This window comes from Alligator sinensis, unplaced genomic scaffold, assembly GCF_000455745.1.
Source record: "Alligator sinensis unplaced genomic scaffold, ASM45574v1 scaffold1261_1, whole genome shotgun sequence".
NCBI lineage: Eukaryota > Metazoa > Chordata > Crocodylia > Alligatoridae > Alligator > Alligator sinensis.
In genome coordinates, this window is record NW_005842789.1 from 384,024 (window position 1) to 406,128 (window position 22,105).

General features: G+C 49.1%; 1 protein-coding gene across 1 annotated transcript in view; it reads left to right on the top strand.

Moving 5' to 3' along the window:
* SRCIN1 (SRC kinase signaling inhibitor 1) overlaps positions 1-22,105 on the top strand; it is a 174,277-nt gene that overhangs the window by 63,220 nt on the left and 88,952 nt on the right. Inside the window, exon 3 of the mRNA XM_025191133.1 lies at positions 8,195-8,478. Coding sequence (XP_025046918.1) covers positions 8,195-8,478 — 284 coding nt within the window. The remainder of the gene's footprint in view (positions 1-8,194; positions 8,479-22,105) is intronic.

Genomic DNA, 22,105 nt, shown 5'->3' on the forward strand with positions numbered 1-22,105 from the left:
ATGGCAGAAACCCAGGATATGCCATGAGAAGCAGCACAGGAGAAACCATGTAAGCTCCTAGATTTCTCAATGACTGGGCCATCTAGGGAAGTTCACAGTAGCTCACCAGCATGATTCAAGTAATGTTAGAGCTCTCTGCAATGCTGAATCTCGTCACCAACAGAGATAAATCTACGTGCCTGCAGCCAAAACACGGAGTCCATTGGAGCCACGTTAGATTGCAGGCCAGCAAGAGCTTACCTTCCTTAAGAAGGATTCCAGACTTCATTATGCCTCATAAAGTCCAGGCTGACCCAAGATGTCATGAAGAACATGTCTCAAGCACCTGGGACATGGCTTCACGCCCCTTTGCAACATGTTTTGATGGGCTTCACCTCTGCTTCATGCAAGAGGGGTTGAAATCAATAGATCTGCCAAGCAGTCACCTTATGGATATGTCAGTTCTGGTCCTGCAATGAAGTCCCCTCATTGTTAAATCCATGGAAAGATCCTCTTTGAGTGTGCAAGGGTTTTACACTTCTCCACCTCACTACCTACCCAGACTCTGGCAAGGGACATGTCCCCTCAGCACTGGAGACCTCATCAAAAATCACCTGCCAGCTCAGGGCCAATGTGTTCCCCTCAAACAGCTCATCTGCATGTAGCCTGGTATGCAAAGCATTTCTGCTACTGGTTCAGGGATGGACAAATCAGGTGCTGCTAGATGGCATCATATGTGCATTACATCAGCAGAGAGGCAGAAGCCAGGTTATCTCTGCTGTCAGGAGGCCAGTTGCCTCTGGACTTGGTATAGTCATCATGGCCTCTCCTTGCATCTTAACGCTTCAGCAGAGCCCTGAGAGGACAGTTCTTGGAGGAGATTCCAATCTGGGCTTGCTGTCAGATGCCTTTCTCATCCCCTGCATGCCAGGACTGATGTAGGCCCATCATCCCAAACCCCATAGTCCCAAGAGTCTTGTTAAGTCTGGGACCAGCTACTGGACTGATGATCGTGATAGCCCTGGTACAGTCTGGGAGTTCTGATATTTGAATCTGATAACTCTCACAATGCAGCTTCTAGGTCCTTTATCTGTAGCAGCAGCTTTGCTGAGTAATGGACAGATCCTACACCCAGATCTAGCATTGCAACCACTGACAGCCTGGACGCTCCCCAGAGGGCATCACTTGGCAGAGGCGGTCAGCTGAAGTTCAGAACATTCTGTTCCAGAACTCGGTTGATACATTTACAAGATGCTTCTTTGGTGGAGGCTTCCAGATCAGTGGCTAGTTTTGGCTGGGAGGTTTCAGTCAGCATTTCAGTAGGACTTCTCCTACTCACCTCCTACAAACAGGTAACAACTTGAGAGTCACCTAGAACAAATCCATGTGGACAGTCAAAGACCCAAAGAGCAGTTACTTATCTAAAGTAAGTACAGTTCTTTGAGAGGTGCCATCCACTTGGATTCCCCCACCCCTTCTCCTTTCCCATGAACAATCTTCTGGAATTCTGTGTTCCTGAAGGAACCCTTGGGTTGTGGTACCTTCTATGCCTTTGCAGGGGAAAGCATGCGTATATTTAGGGCATAGGTATGACTCCACCAGATGTCATGGACCAAAAGAACTTAATCTCCCACGCATGTGCACATCTTGGGGGATTCATTTGGATAACATATCTCAGGGAGCCATAGTCACGGAGACCTACTAACCATTCTTTGCCCACATGCCCACATCCCCAGACCATCTGCAGCCCGCACTAAGCCTGGCAGCCTGAGGAAGGTTTGAGGTAGGAGGGGTCCTGTGCTCATCTGGTTGTCCCTATTGTAGGATCAATGGCCTTGGCGGTTCCATCTGCTTCAATAAGGGTGAACCACCCCTACACCCACCTGCACTGTATCCAGCTCAGAAGGGATTTGGAACCTGGGAAACTCACTCAGGATGTAGCTGGAGCCAGGGACACAGAGGGCATGATCCTGGCATCTTAGTTCCCTCCCCCTCCCCCCAGCAGGCTGGTATTGTCCCTCACACAGGCTGAGATGGAGCCAAGGACATGGGTAACAGGAGGGGAAGGAGATGGTTGCAGAGTCCCATCCTGATGGGCAGGGGGCAATGGAGAAAGTTGGGGTAGATGAGATAGGTGATGGGCTTCCCTGCAGAAATACACAGGCACTGCAGCCTGAAGCCAGCCCCTTTCCCAAGGCAGACCCATCACTGGCCTGGCCAGTAAATGGCCTGGCTGGGCCTTGCTAGACCCTCAAAAACACTAGACCTTTCTTCAAACACTGACTGGAGAGGGCAAGCATGGCCTCTCAGGCTGCCACAGTTTCTGCTTCACCATGCGCAAAGCCTGGACCTTTCCTGCCCCCCTGTCCCAGCTTAGTTCCTAGGGACAGCTTTAATGAGGCATCAGAGAACAGGGAGGGGCTGCACTGGTGGGGCTGCAGACTTGATGTCATTGAGTGGCTTGGAGTCAGGGCACTGCTATCCCATGCCACTTGAACAGGGAAGGCTGTGGTGTGGTAATAGAGTGAGTCCTTCAGGAGCCAGCCAGGTGGAAGGAAGAGTTCAAACACTGTGTGACAAATATATTTTATGGGAGAGGTTCCATGGAGGGTGAATTGGGGGAAGCCAGGTCCTGAAAGAAAGCAGTTTACCAGGGTAGTAAAGACAAGAGAAATGGCTCCAACTACATTTCAGGTACCTCCCATGAATGGTGGCATTTAGCAAAGGTTTCTTCAGCAAATTGCTTATAGTGGCTAGTAGCCCTGAGTTCCTCTTCCAGCACCCTGCCTGGTCCATGCCCTGCACTGGCTTCCCTTTAAACCTGGGCTGTCACAAAAGCTAGGAATGAGTTATAAGATGCATTTCTATGGAGTGTGCTTCCTGTAGCACCTTCTCTTGGAGGATCTGAGCTGTTTAGTTGAAATGGACATTATCCCTGTCTTGCAGGTGGACAAACTTTGGCACGGAGAAGGTGTTGAGTGACTTGCCTGAGATCACAGAGGAGGCTGGTGGAAGAGGGCCCATAAGTCTTATCTTCCATCTTTTTGCTTCAGCCCATTTTGTTAGCAAGAGAATTAGAGTTTCATTGATGTATGACTTAGGCTTAGTTCACTGGAGGACGGAGCTGCTTGTAAGAGAGTTGGGCCTGGTTGTCTCTGAAGGAAAACGGAGCCTTGAGATAGGAAGGGAAGTCCTGTGGTAGAAGCCTCAATGGAGCATTGTTCAATTCCTGGCTTGGATGAAGACTTTCTGCATGTCTTTGGGCAGATCACCCTGGCTCTGTTCAGGCCTGTCAGGGACCGAAACTAAGGTTCATACTTGAGTACTACTCTTATTCTCCTTGCATGCTTGTTCCCCATCCATGACATGGGAACAATGCTTCCTTCTCCTCAGCCTGCACACATTTGGTCCATTTAGACTGGAATCTCTTTGGAATAGTCTCTTACTTGGTTTGTATAGCCTGCACCAAGTGCAGTAGATCCTCATTCTCAACGGGAGCCTTTAGGGTATGTGTACACTGTGGGGGCTGCATCTCTTCACAGGGATGCATCTGAATATGCCTGTCCACCTGCTCCTACCTTGCATGCTCCAAAGTTGGCAAATTAGCAGTGAGGCCATTCCAGAGATGTCCCCACCATGGTCAGTTCTCTAGACCTGTCTCCAGTGCACTTGAGAGCAGTTGTTGGGGATGACCATGGAGCAGCTTGACCAGCATATTTCTGGTCTTGAATGAGTGGGTAGAGCGGCTTGACCGGCATATTTCTGGTTTTGGAGTGAATGGATGGAGTTAACCTGGGGATATCCCAGCTGGAACGCACTGCCACTAAGATGTAGACATGCTTAAGTTCTTACCACTGTCATACAACGAAGGGTGATGATCGCGCTCCCTCTGCATTGTCCTACATTAATAACAAAGCAAGTTGTTATAAATCTAATATGTCAGGCTGGTAAATAATTAAGGAGAGAGGGAAAATCTTCCCTGACTTAGTTAACAGGAAAGGGAAGTAGGGGAAAAAATAAACAAAGGACATAGATGAATAATGAATCAAGGTTAAGTAGCTAACAAGAACGCAAAGCCTTAATGGGACAAATTCCTAGGATGTAAATGTTGCAAGTAGCCAGAATAGTCCATGCACTGGGCAAGTAGCAAAGACATCTCATGGCCTGCTTCCATGTACTTGAATGGTGGCAGCTAACACTTGCCCAGGGCTTCTTTGGGTTCAGCTCCTGACACCAAGAGCTTTAAAAAGGCCCTCCAAAGCAGCTTTCCGCAGCCAGGACCTCCTTTCACATCTAGTGGGATTGTTCTTTTCCTGGCCGAGTAGGCCAGAGTTGGGGTGGAGGGAAAGGAAGAAGGTGTCAAAGTCGCCTCAGCACATGGAAAATGTAAAACGCCATTCTTGAATTGGCCAAGGGGGGACAGAGCCCGAGCTGCCCTCCTCTTTCAAGCACCAGGAAAGCTACAGGCATTCGCAGCATGTGGGGACTTCTAGTCATTAATTACCGCTTGCATTGCGTACTCTCGGCACAACATCAGTGGAAATTAAAATTGCGACGTGCAGCTAATAAATTATCCATGTCTGCAGACTGGGCAAACCTTTCCCTTTTTCTTTTGCTGCTTTCCATCTGATTGCCTCTCTTTCCGCACATCTTATCATCCTTCCAAGGGCCACAGAGCTGACAGGTGGGCTACAGGTGCCAAGCACTAGCCTAGGAAGTGCTACCTGGTTGTGACCACTCTGCCACGGGGCTCCTTGTGTGATCTTGTGCAAGTCACTTTGCTGTCCCTGAAGCCTCACATTTGTCCCCATTAATAAAAATGAGTTTGTTGATACTTTCCTCCCTTGCTGGGAGTTTGTAAGCTTTATGAGAGTTTGGAAAGGATTTGGGTTTCTGTAGAGCTTTGGAAGGAAATTAATTGAGAGAAGGAAATGTATTATAACAGGCCTAACAAGCACTTTCTGCACCCAGGGCTGTAATGGTGGCTGGGGCAGCAGATGGGCCAGTGGTAGTGGTGGTGGCTGGGCTGGCAACAGCTGCCATTTTTGCACCCTCTCTTAATTGGCACCTGGGGTTTGTGCCCTGCTCACTCACCCCTAGTTCCATTATTGGTTTATGCTGATTCCTATTCAGGGTGAGGGAGGAAGAACCCAGGGTGAGAGCACTAGCTTGGAGCTCGAGAGATCTGCATTCAGCTCCACACACTGCCACAGGCTTCTTGTGGAACAGTGGGCAAGTGTCTTAGCTTCTCTCCTGCTCGGGTCTCCACCTGGGGAACACAACACTGCCCTTACCTCACAGGGAAACGGCAGTAAAGATTATGAGTGCTTCAGAGATGAGAGTCACAGGGGCCATGTAAGTACCAGAGAAAGATATTATACTGGTGATCCAATCCCTGACCCTAGTGGATAGAAACCATCCTGACCTATGTGTCATAGGCTGTAGACCAGCGAGTGTCAATTAGAGTGCTGAGGCACCCTGATGTGTCATGAGATCCTTTTCAGGGTCCTAGGCAATATTAGCTCTGTTAGGTCTGCAAACAGGTACACATAATTCACAAGACAAACCCAGAGATTTCCAACAGGAACCCATAGTGTCCAAACCATTCTGACCTGTTGTGGGCTTTCTGAGTTGTTTGCAACAGAAGAATTGCTCTATTTATTATTCTGTAGTCAAAAAATGGGTGAAAGCAAAGACCTGGCATTTTCCCAGGGGTGTTTTGAGTCTAATGAGGGAGGCCTTGAGTCTAAAAAGATTAAGTACCACTGCTCTAGACAGTGGAGATTCTCCTTTAGTGCCAGTTCAGCTGTCTCCACAGAGAAGCTAGAAACTGCATGGCAATAAACAGAACAACCCAGCTCCTCATGCACAAAACCATCCTTTCTCTCTGACAGCAGTTATTTTATCCCAGCTTGAGGTGCCTTGGAGCTGGGGCCTGGCCTATGAGAGAGGGGCTGCCCATTGGAGCTGCAATTGCAAGTCTGGTATTGGGAGCAAGTAGAGGCTCCTCAGGAAGGGTTACCTTCCCAGCTTGGCTGGACAGAGACTGGCCTGAAAGGGATGAGAGCAGATCTTTCCTGTGCATAGGAAGAGCCCTTCCCTGCAGCAAGAGGGGAGCATCCCACCAGCTCAGTGCCTCTGAGGCAGAGATGTTTTGCTCTAGGGAGAGAGGCAGAAGTTGTTCCTAATTTGAGATGCCAAGAACCTACTACTGGTGCATGAAGGGAAAAGTCCCTGGGGTGACTGGTTTTGTGGCTAGTCTGGAGGAGCTGTGTCTGCTTGGGAAGAGCAGAGATTTGGATTACACAAGTGCAGGGAGAGACACACTGGGCCCTACATGGGGAAGAAGACTACTGCAGGGAGCTGGCTGGGCACAGGTCCTGGGCAGGCTTTGTGGGATCTAGGCAGGCTGGTTGTGCTTCTGTGCAGCAAGGACATCCCTACACAGGGTGAGGGAGTGAAGGGATGTAGCACTGCACAAGCCCTATCCTTAGCCTCAGGATGTTGCTGGCGCCGATGGTTGGAAAGGATCCTTCCCACATACTGGCCTGCATTTCATTTTCTTTTTTTGGTTTTTCCGTTTGTCTGTGTCCTTCTGTCTGTCTCTGCTCCAGAGCAGCGTCCAGGCCTCCATCCTTTGTGGGTCTCTGACTGTTTTATTTGGTTATTTTTACCCTTTTTTTCTTTTGAAGCGACCGTTTAGTATTTTGTTTTGAATGTCATGTCTCCGTGGTTCTGCCTGTCCTGTCCCTGTGTCTGCCCCTCTCCCGGGATGGTGGCCCTCCAGATCCAGTCTCGCCTCTTCCTTCCCTTTCGTGGCCCCTGCTGCAATCACCTTCAGGACAGAGCCTTGATTGCAGCCTCAAGCCCCTGCCCTCTGCTCCAGGCCTGTATTTTTACTCCCACCCACCCCTGCACGGCCCCCTTCTCCATGAGCCTGAAATCAACCCATCTCCTTCTCCCACATCCCTGTTCAGACCTGAGGCTCCGTGACCCAGTTCTGGGGCTGAGTGAGTAAGAGAGAGAGAGAGAAAGAGAGAGTAGGTGGGAGAAGTGCCAATTCCCTGGCGAAGCTGTCATCTCATCAGTGAGGACAAACCCAGGGCATGCCAATTTTTCCGGTGGTTTCTATTTGAGGAGCAATTTAAACAGACGCCATCAAACATTTGAGCCCTGGTTTTAAAACTCACTTCCATTGCCGGCTTTAAAAAATCCCCCTCAGAAGTTTAAATGATCCCCTTCTTGATTCATTTGTCTTTGCTGTGTGACAAACAGCGTCTCCCTCCCTCCCAGTGTACGCACCTCTCTGTTTCCCCATCTGCCCTGCTGGATGCTGAGCATTAAATCTTCCCTGATGTATATGCCTTTGGATGTCCTTTGGACGATCTAGTGCCCATGGCGAGGGCTGAGCCCTTAGAAATCTGGCCCTAAGCCCCCAGCCTTAGCAGAGAGCTAGGCAAGGCATTGTATTCCCAGTCAGCTCGGACTCTATATTTTCTTGATGTCATTTGGTGCCTGCTGGCTGGTAGTGAATGTGCCCAATACATCACGAGATACTTACCAACCTGGGGACGCTTCTTCATGAGATGCCATGCTTGGTCTTGAGTGCTTTACAGTGCCCCTTTAAATATTGCCTGGGCCAGCGAGTGGATCCATAAACCACAGTACCCTGCACAGTCAAGAACCATGCCCCCATGCAAATCATTCAGGATCCTCCCCAACTGTCGTCCCCTCCCTAAGGACCCATTATGTCCGTGATAGCAGGGGGCATTGGAAGAACCTATGGGATGGCTTCTGGGATCTGTTGCCTCAGTTGAATGGCTGAAATTCCAGCTCCTGTCAGACCAGGCTCAGACCCTGCCAGCCCCGTCACGAGTTGCTGGCCTCATTGGTGTCCATTTCTTCCGTTGCAGGAGTTCAGCACATAGCTTAAGAGTGAGGGAAACAAAGCCAGAGAGTGCACTGGGAGGAGCCTAGGCTTTGCCAAGGACAGGGGATTCAGGTAGCAACCAGGTCCCTCCCATCCAATGCAGTCACCCCCTTGCTTCAGCTCATTCATCCCAGCCCCAACCCAACCACTCCACAGTAGACCAGTCATGGCTGGGCTCCCCCTTCAGCCCAGTCTGTCCTCCAAGTCATGGCAAGGAGGGGCCGACAGAGGGCCAGTGGCAAGGTCCCTGACCCCTGCTCTGCTTTCTCCTCCCACCCTGTGTAGATCCCGAGAGGACTAGCACACACATGATCTCAGCAGATGATGCAGAGTACCCGCGGGAGTACAGGACCCTGGGCAACGGGACTCGGCGTTTCTCCAATGTAGGGCTGGTGCACACCTCAGAGCGCCGGCACACGGTGATCGCCGCCCAGAGCCTGGAGGCCCTGACCGGACTCCAGAAGTCGGAGATGGAGCGTAAGCGGGATGCCTTCATGGACCACCTGAAGAGCAAGTACCCACAGCATGCCCTGGCAATCCGTGGGCAGCAGGAGAGAATGCGGGATCAGGTAAGAGGCACTCTTCAGTCAGGGGTATGGCCCTTGCTTCTCCCAACTCATGCAGCTTTTCAAGATGCTCCAGGGGCTCTAGCCCAGGCCTCCAGGGTATACGGGGTTGGGGTGGGGGAGTCACATGGAATATAAATAGGCTGATAGGCTTGGGTTGGCATTTGCTCCTGCCCTACTTCCGCAGGGGTATGAGTACACTTGGCGTGTCATGGTGGCACATGTAGGTGGGGATTGGGCCTTAGAGGAAATACATTGGAGACTGATTTGCCCTTCATGTGGAAAGCCTGGGGGCATACAAGGGGAGATGTGATATCTGGGGTGGCTAGTATGTCCTGGAGTGGGAATGGATGTGGTGGGGGCAAGGGGTATGCATGATTCAACTTCCCTGGGGGGCTAGCAGCTATACAAGAGAAGAGATGGATTTCCCTTCCCCAGAAGTAGGAAGGGCTAGGGGGAAACCACACCCACTTCCCCCCAACCCTTATTGAATCACAAGCCCAGAGATGGAATTGGGCTTGGCCAAGGTTCAGAGAGAGGCTAAATGGACCTAAAGCAGTCCCTGCCTCTACCCCTCTGCCTCAAGGGGTTAAAATGAAGACTCATGGTATATCTAGGCTCTTCCTGGGGCTAAAACCCCTGCTCTGGGCCTCCCCCAGGTCTGTAAGTGCTACTCTGCTCAACATTTCTCACCTGCCCTGTCTCACTCATTGCAAAGGTTCACAAGGGGACAGAGGCCCTCAGTGCATACATCACACTGGCAGATCTTTCCACATTCACAGGCTCACCAGGCCCATCCCTGGCCCCATGACAAACCCCCAAATGCCTCTCTGGACATGCCTCTAACCAAGCAATTTTATTAGCCTTCCGTTCCTGGTTAAGCGCACTTCTCTAGTGCAAGGTCAGAAGCATGAGATAGGCAGTGGAGTTGGTGCTGGCTGTAACTCTGCATCTGCACATATGTTTGTTTATGGCACATTGGTTTCCCAAGGGGTTCAAACCCTGATCCTCAGAAGAGCTCAGTTCCCACTTAGGCACTGAGATAAGAACTAGATTTTTCCCAAGAGCTCAGTATCCAGTATGCATCTGACATGCTGGACTCTTAGCTCTGAGCGTAAAGTTATAGCAATTTGGGCCCATGCATTTATGTGATTATACTGTACAGTAGAGACCAATACTTAGCTTTTACCCTTATTTGGATGGGCTTTTACCAGGAACCAGGGCTTAAATCAGAACCACGCAACTCAGCCCTGGTTCTCTACTGAATACATTGTCAGTTCAGGCATTGTAAAACTAATCATGTTGGTGTCAAACCATCTTGTGCTGGCAGAGGGCTTAGATTTGGGTGGATTGTGTGGAATCTGAGCCTGGAGTGGAGGTTTCCCTTGAGCTTGAGCTAGTGGCGTAGACTTGGAGTCTAGATAAACTGGAAGTCCATGTCCCCAACACTGATATCCTAATGGATGGAGTGGAAGAATGACTGGCTCGCCAGTTCAATCCAGTAACAGAGAGAGCAGGGCCACAACAGGCAAAGAAAGGGCAAGCTCCTTTCCCCCAACACATGCACACACAGATGTCACACTGAGCTGTCTAGATCTTGGCTCTTTGTACATGTGTGTATGGCAGCAGGGTGGTTGGATAGGGTTGTGAAGTGGATGCCCATTCTCTGGCATGGGCCTGAGACTGTAAATCCACACCCAGTTTGACAGATCACAACACCTGGAGTGGGCATGGAGCCTAGGACCTGGATGGAACTAGCCCTGCATCCTGTTGCAAATTTCTAGTGCCCTCGGGCTCAGCCTTGTGCTGCAGGCTTATGTGCAGACATGAGGTCCCTTCTGTGATTCTCTAGGGCTTGAGGGAGCTTCTGGTCCTTGCTGAAGCTCAGGTCTGCAATGAATGTAAGGGTTCCCCTCTCTGCCACAGCCCTACAACAACACCAGGCTGGTGCCCAGGGGCTGGGTGAAAATTCCCCTAGTTTGGGGCCTGTGCATGGAGCTCCCTGGAGGTTTTGCTGAAGTGCTACGGCGTGGAGCTGTCCAGAGGCAGCCCAGGAAGGACAGCCAAAAGTCAGAGCAGCTCCCCAGGTTCTGTGAGCTATAACAGGGCCGTTCCAGGCCCTGTCCAGCTTGGAAGCACAAAGCACAAAGGTGCTCTGTTCTTCCTCCCCATCCTGAACTGTGCCTGCATGTGCCACTCTTCCTGGAAACACAAATGAAATTCCTCCCTCAGCCCTGAGGGATGACGCTGCTTGGTGGTGCCAGGTGAGAGGAATGCCTGAATTGTTTCACAGATCCCTGAGCAGCCACCTATGGGCAGGTGGTTCCTGCTCCCCCACAGCCCTATGCTTACTCCCCACCACATGACGGTGCTCTCCAGTGCAGAAGCGAAGCCATTTGAAGGATAACACCTCTGTCTGCAGCAGAGGCAGGGCCACCCCATTGGGATGTCCAGGTACAGGCCCAGAGCTGTCATCATGTCCCTGGTGGTGCTGCTTCATCCCTCTCCAGTGGTGCTCACCTGGGGATTGCCACAGCAGTGCCCTCCCTTGACAGCCAAGCAATGAGCTTACTAACAGGAGTCATGATGGGATCTGCTTCTAAAAGGGCCCCAAGGGGCTTTGCAGTCTCACCTCGTGACTTCAGGTATGTGACATAACCCTGAGCAAGTGTGTCAGCAGGAGCCTCTGGAATAGCAGCCTGAGGCAGAACCACCTCCCTAGGATCCTTTGTGGGGCCTAATTTTGGGGGGAAAAGCTGGGGACTGTAGAATCGTGCTCTGCTTTCTGCTGCTGCTGCTGCTGAGCTGCCACCCGGAGCCAGCAGCAGTGAATGCAGTCTGTGCCCTTAGCCAAAGCAGGCCCCAAGGTGTGAACAGCGCTATGTTGCTTTGCAGGCAAGAGGAAAGGGAAGGGGAGGGCAAGGAGAAGGGGGACCCAGCTGGAGCTCACAAAGAAAGTGAAGGTATTTCTACAGTGACTTGTGCTTTCCCACAGAGGCAGCAGGTCTGAGCCCCAGAGCTCCTCCATCCTTAGTAGTCACAATACCTTCAAGTGGAAAGGCCTAAGATAACAGGTCTGACTCACCCTGTTCCCACCACTGCTGCAGCAGTCCCGCTGTCTGGGAGTGAGCTGGGAAGGCGGCTCTGGCTGCAGTAGGATTAGAATGCTCTGCTAGAGACCTAGCATCCAACCCCCTCTTTAGGCACCAACAAGCTGAGTTTGCTGGTCTCACTCCCCACCTTGGCAAGTGGATTCCTATGTACAGCAAAATCTTGCTGCCTCTTTGGCAGTCTGCTCAGGAGAGGCAGAGTCGTGGGGCTGCAAGGCAGGAACCAGGAGTGCTAGCAGAGCTGGGTGGGGAGAGGACACAGCGGGGGGATCAAAGGTGGTGCTGTGGATCAGGGTTCAGGGGCCCTAACAGCAGAAACATCTGGAGGAGCTATGGGTCAAGACTGTAGTGCCCTAGGCCCAGCTGTGTGGAGCCTGGAGCTGGAGATCAGAATTGAAGCACATTGGCAGGGCTGTGTGTGCAGAGCGGTAGGGGTTATAGCACAGTGCCAGGTCACATCAGAGACAGGCACTCAGCGACACCCTTGAGGATGCAAAAAAACATTCAGAAATGCAAAGAACCCCTTCTGCCCATACACATGACTTTTACCTGCCTTCTGGCCCATGAATTGTTCTTCCTGTCCAAGCCTTGTTTCCCAGGACTGTGTCTTGGTTTCCTCCTGAAACCCACACACCTCTCTCCATGTATGCGACTGGACAGCCGCAGACCCAGTATCCAGAAATGCCAACACACAGTACCTTGTCTTGTTGTACCTCATCTTGACTGCCCTTATGTGTTGTGGGGCTGGGCATCTGACTTGATGCTGGGTTCGGGACTGGTCCTCCAGGTTCTGTAGGAAACTGAGCTCCCTTTACAAACTGTGCAGGGTACCAGTCACCAGCACATCTCTTCCTTTTAATCAGAGATGAGTTTTTACCTAGTGAGTGGCAAAATAGAGGTGTTGCTCGTAAATCTTGCACAGCACAGCATCTTGGTTAAGGTTTAAACCAGTGACTCTGGACCAGAGTGCCATAGCACCATGGGGTGCCTTGAGATCCTTTCAAGGGTGCCACAGGGTGCCACACAACATTAGCACTGTTAGATGTTCAAACAAGATTTACAAGATAAACCCAGAGGTTTCAAATAGGGATCCATGTGTTAAAACCATTCTGACCTGCTGCAGTCTGTCTGAGTTCTTTGCAACACAAGAATTGTTCTAGTATTTTTCCATAGTTAAAAAAAAGAGTGAAACTAAGAGCTGGCATTTTCCAAGAGGGACCTGAAGTCTAGAAAGGTTGAGAACCACAGGTTTAAGCTGTGAGTATGAAAATGAAGAGGAAAGCAAAAGCCTTTCTATAGCATTGCAATTCCCCAAGCACCCAGAGGCATAACGTTAAGCCCTTGCTGTACCCTGGCGTTCATGGCAGCCCTCTGCATCTCCGTGTAACACGTGCATCAATCTGTGACACGTATCACAGCTACTTGACAAATTGAAACCTCTATGCCTTCATTGGGTCCTGAGGGCATCGTTTAAATTCCAGGTACTTTGACATTCTATCTGCTGCTGATGCCTTTATTATTCACTTATTTATATCATGGTGCTGCCCAAAAAATCCCATTGGAAGGAAGAGCCCCCCTGGTGCTAAGTGCAGTACATGTAGATAAGGAGGGTTTGTTCCTGCCCCAGAGAGCTTATGGCCTGATCAACCAAGGATGTGTCATCAACCCTGTTTACAGATAAGCACTTGAGTCATGGGGATCAGATCCTCTTCCACCTATAAAATTTAGGCACCTTAGCTCAATCCTATTGCACCCAGCACAAGTCCCTGTTAAACAGCTAATATAAGTGATAGGCAAGTCCTCTTCCTGCTTGCTGCTTGCTTTGTGGGACTTAGTTGTCAGGCCGAGATGATGATGTGTCAAAAAGTAAGCATATTAATGATGTTTCAGGGATTTGAGCAGGGTGCAGTAGGATCACTCTGAAGCACCTAGTAGGCAGACTAGGATCTGACCCAGGGAGATTAAGTGGCTTGCCCCAGGTCATACAGGGAGTCTGTGGCAGAGCTGGGATTGCACCCAGTTCTCCTGAGCACCAAACTAATATTGTGCCCACATTATTGTTTATCAAGGTCCTCTGAGTTCCAGTACAGCCTCCCCTTGGCTAATGTTTCACTGTCCTTTCTATTACCAGGCTCCTCACTGCCTTGTTAGAATGGCACCTTGGGCATCAAAGAGCCTATCTGGTGTTTTATATTCTGGCTGCAATGATTCTGGTGGCCTGCACCAGGCTTCTGAAGCAAACACATTGTTCCTTTACACTTGCAGCATCCTTTTAGTCCCTGGACACCTTGTTCCAGTGAGCAATGGCCAGATTTCCAGTGCTCCAGAAGGTGGGGAGACCCATGCTACAGATGAGCTGGTGGCAGCTTGTGGCTTGGGAACAGGCAGTGTTCTTAGAAAGAGAAGGGTGGCCTGGGAGTACTGCACAGGAGGCACAGATTTCTGGGTAGCCTCTGGGCTATGAATTTAGTGGCCTCAGCCCAGTCCTCAGAGCACAGGAGTCCCCCTCATGGGAGCCATAGCCGTGGTGGATGCTAATGGCACCACCTTTTTTGGCAATCTCAGCAGAGAATGCAGGGTGTGAATAGTGGGATAGGGGGTGCTGACCTTGGCTGAGAAGAGTTTGTCTTGCTCCTGTACCTGATCTGGGAGCAAAACTAAAGACTCTAGTCTCCAGGCTTGTCACTCCAGTACTAAATTCACACCTAAAATATAATTTTATAAAAAGGCACAGAGGAAGGTGAGCATAGAGCAGCTGGAGGAAATGCCTAGACATGAATTCTATATCATTTCCAACAAGACACCTCCCCAAGGGATGGAAGCGAGTGCTCCCAGATCTATAGCAGCAACCTGGGCAGAAAGAAGTAGAGGAAAGAAATAAAGGAATAGACATCTTTAGGGCTGCAGCTTGGGCTCCTTTCCATTCATAAGGCAGAGATGGCATTGTCTGCTTCCATCCTCCACACATTGAACAGATCTGTTTGTCTTAAATCTGTCCATATAGCATTGACAGATGCTGGGGGAACTGCAGGAGACGAACTTCCTTTCCTTTGTGAGGGTAGTTATCTTTCTTTTAGGCCTCGGAAGTCAACCAAGATTGGCAAATACAACAGATCCATTTGAACCCTGACTGGGGCATCAGTCTTACTGGAACTTCATTAACACTCAATGCTCTTAAAGGATATTTATTTCTTGTGTGACTGCAGCAGCATATCAATATCTGCTCCTGAGCACAGAATCATTCCCAAGAGCAATGTTTGGGCACTGAGAGTGCTGGGAGTGTTGATCTCATTGGACATTGCAGGAGGTAGGTGAGCTTGATTTCATGTATCCTGAGGCCTTTTGATCTGCTTTCTCTGGTTTCAACCTTCCAGCTCCCAGTGCTCAAGCTTGTCAATGCAAACATGAAGGCAAGAAACGGACTTGGTTAAAAAAAAAAAAAAAAAGACATTGAGGTTCACACACAATCACCTGACTCCAGGAGCTGAGGCTTTATACTCCAACCATCCTGAGGCTTGTGATGAACCTGCAGGATCTGGCAATATCAAGTGTATGAGTGGCAGTATAGTGTCCATCTCTTTTCCTTCCATGCCATGTCAGATGGGTTTAGCTATTCTGCTTACGCTTATGCTGCCTGTGTAGAGTTGGGGCCAGGACAGAGTCTGTGAAGTACCTTTGACAGTAGAATCCACTTCCTCCCCTTGGCCAGCAGATGCTTGCTTGGACCATCAGTGCTTACCGTGAGTTGCAGCTTCTTTCCGAAGGGGCAGCAGGGAGTTGCGTTTTTGCATTACAGCTTCTCTTGAAATTTGAAGCTTATCCATTCATTTCTGGTTTTTAAGAGGCAATTTTGGGCAGGTGGAACAGGATTGTGGGGTGCACTTATAAGAAACAAAGGAATAAATGTACAAGTTGGGAAAATTAGATTTAGGCTCTTGTACATGAAGGAAATAACTATTTTAACAGACGCTTTAAAACATAACTTCTGGTCATCTGTGTCATAACACCACTTCTTCCAACCCATGTGGACAGAAATTGCATTCTATGGCCCGATCTGTAGCTTGGATAGATACGTGTAACCCTACTGATGTCAATGGAGTGCCACTGATTTATACTAGCTGAGGATCTGACCTCATGTTTCCAGCCAGATTCAAATTTACCTCACAAACAAGAAAATCCAGGTCTACAGTGAGTTTGAAGTTACATGTTACACTTAGACTGCACTAAATCTGTGGGATGTTAAACAGAGGTAAAGTTAGAACGTGCTGTGAGCAGTCGTGCATTAAGAGTTAATACCATTTCTTGCCTGCACAGTTCTGACTTGCCACTAGAGGGCTGTGAGCAGAGACACGGCTTCGGGCAGGGGTGGGCAATTATTTCTGGTGGAGGGCCACTTACTGAGTTTTGGCAAGCCATCGAGGGCTGCATGGCAGGCAGCCCAGGGCAAATTAATATTAATTTTCTAAATTTTTTAGGGGCCCGGCGGGCCGGATAGAATGGCCTGGCAGGCTGCATCCGGCCCCCAGGCTGCATTTTGCCCACCCCTGGCTTAGGACCAAGGACACTTGGGCTCTTCCCTGCTCTGGGGCTGGGGGGGGGGGGTGTGCTGGGAGTGGTGCATCCTGGAGTACTGGGGGGTTGCAAATTACTCATTTTATCTCCATGGAGCAGACTGAAGATACCTTAACACAAACTAGGTAGCATGGCCTGGAGTTAACCCTCACCTGAAGTGGAGTAACTTTGAGATGCTCAGAGGGCACTTAGCATGAGTTAATTTGCTTTAACGAGACCGATGCTCACATTTTGGGTGCCCTTAGTATGGTCTAAATGTCACACGTAACTTTACTTGGAGCAGAGTTTCCCCTATATGTTCTTTGTAGAACGACAGGGGACAAACAGGCGTTCTGAAAGGAGGGCATCCATTCCCAGAGATCTAGCGAAGTAAATTCTCTTCTTCGTTGTCTTCAGCTTTCTGATGTAGGCCATGTTAATTTTTGATTGCCGCTTTATCATCACCAGTCCGTGGTTAAGCCTGTGCTAGGTCATCACTCACAAGGCATTTTTCAGTGACTCACCCACCATGCCTCCAAGAGGTGCGTAATCCTTAATCCGTTCCTCTCTGTGCTGGAGATAAGGGTCTGATATTTCTTGCCACAGAGAGATATTTCTTAGTAAATAATGGGAACTGTTTCAGTTACTAATACAGTGGTTCTGATTTTTCTTTTAAGCAACACTTACAGGAAAGTCCAACTAGTGTGGACTCCAGATCTGATTAGCTTTTAAGGATTATTATAATGTGGTGGAAAGAGATGCTTGATTGTAAAGGTCTCTTCTTTCAAGAAAAGTTGATAATGCAAACTCATTGTTTCATCTCAGAGGGCAAAATCCACCCTGGTGCAAAAGACCAACTCTAGCCCCTTTGCAGCTGTTGACCACAGTTTGAGTGAGATTTAAGTAATGCAAGACCTTCTCCTGGTGCTGCTGACCCCACTGAATTTTAACCAGCGCTATTCCACTGGATCAGGGGTGTCAAGCATACCTGGCTCCCAGTACTGCCCTGTTGACCCACATGCTGTGCTGGACTGGTCCCATGCACAATGCCCCAGACATACAACAACCACAGTTCTTGCTGGGGCCAGGTCCAGGGCTGTGCCACATGCAGTCCTCACTGGGGCTGTTCTGGGCTGTACCGTACATTGTGCTCCCTGGGGTCTAGTCCCAAACTGCACCATCTGTGATGCCTGCTCAGGCCAGTGTCCTGTATTGGCCCACCCAGGCAGGTGCCACTTGTGCTGGTTTGGGCTCCTCACCGCTCATTCAGTCCGCAGGGCCAGATGAGTTTGACAGCCCTGCAGTAGATGCAACCTAGTGTTTTGGGGTGGCATGCTGTAAAGGAGAGTGGGCACTCCCCTACACAGCCAAATGAATGCATGCCAAACTGGAAACACTGCGATTCACACCATTTGGGGTTGACTCACTCTAAAGAAGAGTGAGAGCTCCTCATCATAGTTGTTGTACTGCCCAGACCTGGACATATTCATGCTGACCCCAGTCCAAAACAGAAGCCAACACAACTAAAGACAGGCATGTTGATTTTGGCTACAATTAAAAAGAAACACAAGACATAACATGCTTGCAAAACAGAAATAGGTGGGGGAAGGGGGAAAAAATCCAGCATTCCCCTTTTCTAAAGGTGAGAGAGAATAATGGAGAGTAAATGAGAATAGGAAGATGGAACCCGTGAGTGACATTTAAATGACATTGGGAGGCAAATGTGCTCCGAGCCCATCTGAAATGTTTGAGGCTTTCTCATGTTTTTAATATTTTGAAGATTGGAGGCGGCCAGGTAATTGAGGTCCTAGACTTGGCTTTTTGTTTAAAATATTATATACGAGAGATTTTTACCCAATTGGATATGAATAGAAACATTTTTGTAAATGTCAACACTGCTTTCAGCCTTGCAAACCCTGCAGCATAACACCATTGTACACACACATAAGGCCTGGAAAGCGAGTACAGAATTAATTTTAATCACATGTATATATAACAGAGAAGGAAAAGCAAGCACACAATAGTACCAACACCCGCTAGACCGCCGGTGAAGCTGCAGAGAAGTCCAAGGCTGCAGCTAGCTAATTTAAAACCCAGATGGGAAAGAGCTTTAAATGGCAGCATTGACAATAAACAGTGGAATGGCAATCAGAAAGTGAAACTGCCTAATAGCTCTGCCTTGTTCTCTCAGGCTTCCTATCTGCCTGAAGTCTGCATTTAGTTCCTGCCCCACAGTGCCCACCTGCTGCCCCCAGCTGGTCAAATGCAGAAAGCAAGAATCACGAGAGGTACATTTGGATTTTTTTTAGATTCCCATTTTTAAATGTGTTAATCCAGAGGTACCCAACTAGTGGCCCAGGGGCTGCATCCTGCCATCCAGGGTTTAACCTGCAGCTCCCAGGCTTCTAGTTCAGGCACGATTTCCCACAGCACTACAGCTGTTGCTGCCAGTCTCTGGACTCCCACTCCTTCCTCTGGCTGCTTCTTCCTGCCTTTCCCCTGGGGGCAGGGCAATGGGATTGAGGGAGTCCATGGCTGGGAGGTTCTGGAGATACCTAGGGACCCTGTGTGGCACCATGTGGGGGTACTAGCATGTGTGTTATGGCAGGGAGGAAGCATGTGGTGCAGTGCAGCATTCAGGGTGAGGTGTTGGCATGGCATGCAACCCATATGGCATGCAGTCTGGAGAGCAAGCGGCCCACATGGCATGTGGTCTAGGGGCTTGTGGCCCTCACCACTCAGAACTTGGACGGCCCTGCATTATTATAAAATGATAAAAGGTCATGTCAATGTATATTTAGCTTGGTTCCCTTAGTAAGTCCTGAAGGACCATTTAGCACCTGGCAGTTTTCTTTGTTGTTTGTGTTTCAGTAATGCCAAAAGCCCCACCAGAGATCACATCCCTGCTATGCTTAGTGTTGCACACACCGTGGCAGTCCTGCTCTAGAAGTCTTCCTATCCTTTGAGTCAAATGGTAGGAAGAGAAAGAGAGACAAGGAGAAAGAGGGTGTAACTTGACCAAGATCATCCAGCAAGTCAGTGGCAGAGCTTGGAGTAAAACCAAAGTCTCCTGACTCCCAGCTCAGTGCCTAGTCCACTAAATCACACTGACTTCATGGCCAGCCCTGTCCTTTCCCAGTTGGCATCAGAAATACACACACACATAAATTGCCTACTTCTCACAGCAGATACAGACTTGGCTCTGGGCGTAGGGGAGGTTCTGGGTCCCGTCTCTACTGCCGGCATGAAATTCCAAGTGGCTGCTGTGCATGCTTTAGGGAACAGCTGTGTGTAGTGAGTAAAATGTGCCGACCCAGTGACTAATACTCTCTGAAATAAGCCACTTACAAAGTGAAGCCGCCGTATTGTGCGTGAACCCCTCGCCAAATGTCCTTGGGTTTATCCAGCTTGTGTCAGAAAGTTGGAAATGTTTATAAAAATAATCAGAATCATTTCAGCGGGCGACCTTTTCCCCTCTTCCCCCGCTCCTCTCAATTTGCCAACATGAGATGCTTTTAGAACGCGCTCTTCAGCCGAGACCTTGCAGGGCCTGTGCCAGTCTGGAACACATTGGGGTTGGTTTATTTTTGCAGACAAATTATAAACCCTTGAAAATAGGGGATTACAAACACTCTCCTGACCGTAACCCTTTAAGTGCAGGCATGCCAGCTGTTTAGCTGCAAAGCCTCTCCTGCTCTGTTGCCCTGTGGGTTGTAAACTGTAGCACAGGGGGGTTTAAGTACAGCCTTGTGGTTAGGGGAGGAATGCTCCTTTTTATGATCTAAATAAAAATCAAGAAAAGCTTGGGCTTTCAGCTCATCCAGTTTTTCTGCAGGAGAAGAAAAAAAAAAGGCTGGAGCTGAGTGTTAATGTGCTGGTGACTGCCTGACAACAGCAGATTTGCAGTTGCCCAGAATAAATCCGATTTGGGAATAAATAAATAAATAAATAAATAAGTGAGAGTGCCACATCCCTAAAGTATCTATAGAGAGATGTTTAAATAAAGCTCCGAAGCCATATCCTGCCTCCTGATCTCATTGTCTTGCAAAAGGGACCAGATCTCAGCGTGACCTGAGCCGTCGCACCAGCTTAGCTGGGTGGCAGGTGCTGGATGGAGAAGGGAAGAAGGCAGGAGACTTTCATGCAGACAGGCTGGATTCCATCGCTAGGCTTGCTGCAGACATGCTCAGCAGGCTGGGACAGGTTGTTGTGCCTCAGTTTTAGTATCTGGGAAATAGGGTTTTATAATCCTTTACAGGGTAGGGGTTGTGCAGCACTCAAAGGGTGTAGTGGATGCAGCTGTCAGTAAAGGATAGGCCTCGAATCCCTGAGAATGAGGGAGCACTGAGGTGGCTGCCTTGGGGAGGTCACCAAATTGGTTTCCTTCCTGCATGTCAAACCCATGTTTGACTTCATGGTCCCGAAGGATCTTTTCATCTGCATTCCCTTCAAGATTGTCTAGTGGCAGGGAAGCTGTTCTCTGCATTGTAGCCCAGTTCAACACAGCATCTGCTTAAGTCCATCTCTGTTCATTGAAACATGTGCTTAAAGTTAAGAACAGGCTGCCCTGAATAGGGCTGGACTGCGGCAAGCACTTAGGCATTTTGCCGAATGTGTTGCCTGGAGGCAGAATGAACCCTCAGAAGCTGGCACGAGACAGTGCTTGGTTGCACTTTTATAGAGAGTATTTTTACACTCGGGGCTAATAAATAATCAAGAGGTGTTTTACTAAGTAGTGAATCAATCATTACAGAGTTCATCAGGTCAATAGGATGCTACTAACCATCTCACACCTTCCACTGATGTGCTCCTACACACCTTTGTATACAACTCGTGTCTGCACCACATTCAAAACATGTCAGTCATTTATTGACTTCTTATGAACTTAGTAGGGAAGGGTCACAAAGATGTGACTATTACGGCATTCGGATTGTTAATTCTTTCTCACCTTTTCATTGGGATTTTTTTTACCCTGCCCAACACTCAAGTCCTTTCCCTCCTTGAAGTGAGGTGCAGATCACTTAGACCCTAAGCTCTTTTGGGGCAGGAATCCTCTTTTTGTTTTGGGTTTGTACAGCTCCAGGCACTGCAGGGGTCATGGTCCATCATGGAGGCTACTAGGTGCAACTAGGAAATTAATTGTCCCAGCCTGATTGTTGAAATTGAATTGAACTTTCCAGGTTCACATGGGTTTGAAAGTAGCTGACATGTGGTTTCCCACTGCTAGGGGTGCCTGGTTAGAAATGGACCTTTCATTTCTGACAGCAGAAAGATGGAGGTGGAGCAGGCCCTACAGCACAGGCGGCCCATGCTGCACTCCTAATGGTTAGCAATTTTTTGCATCAGTTATTTTTAATAGTACTTTGCCCTTTTATATAGGGCCTGTCATCTGTGAAGTTCCAGGTGCTATACAAGGATTGTTTAAACCTTGGTGTTATTCCTTCCTCTAGCTCAGAGTTTGCTTGAGTGCTTACAACTAAGGACTGGGAGTGTCCAGACTCCTGGGTCCTGCTTCTGGCTCTGCCACTGACTCGCTGGGTGACCTTGGGGATATCCCTCCCTCTCTTTGTCCCTGGCTGTTGAAGGTAGGATTGTCAGTGCCAAACATTCAAACACTACCAGTCAGGCCCCAGCAAATCAAGGGATGATTAAAAAGTAAGTAAAGCCCATTTTATCTGCCTTGTGGTTATGGAGCCTGAAAGGGTTGTGCTTTCAAAATTTCCTCAGCAGCCACTTACCTTAAACAAAAGAGCAAGCTGAGCCTTTCTCATGACTTCAGGAGCTAGGACTTTAGGAAGAAAACTTGTGATAAAGTCCTGAGAGTTGGCAGTGCTCTGTCCCTGTGCTGATCTCTTGGGCCAACTGTGTAAATAAACTTTATTAGCAAACCTGGCACGTTCTCAGGAAGAGCGAGCGGTGGGGGCTGAGCATCACATTGTTTCTCATCTAGCCTCTAGGAAGCAGCCTTG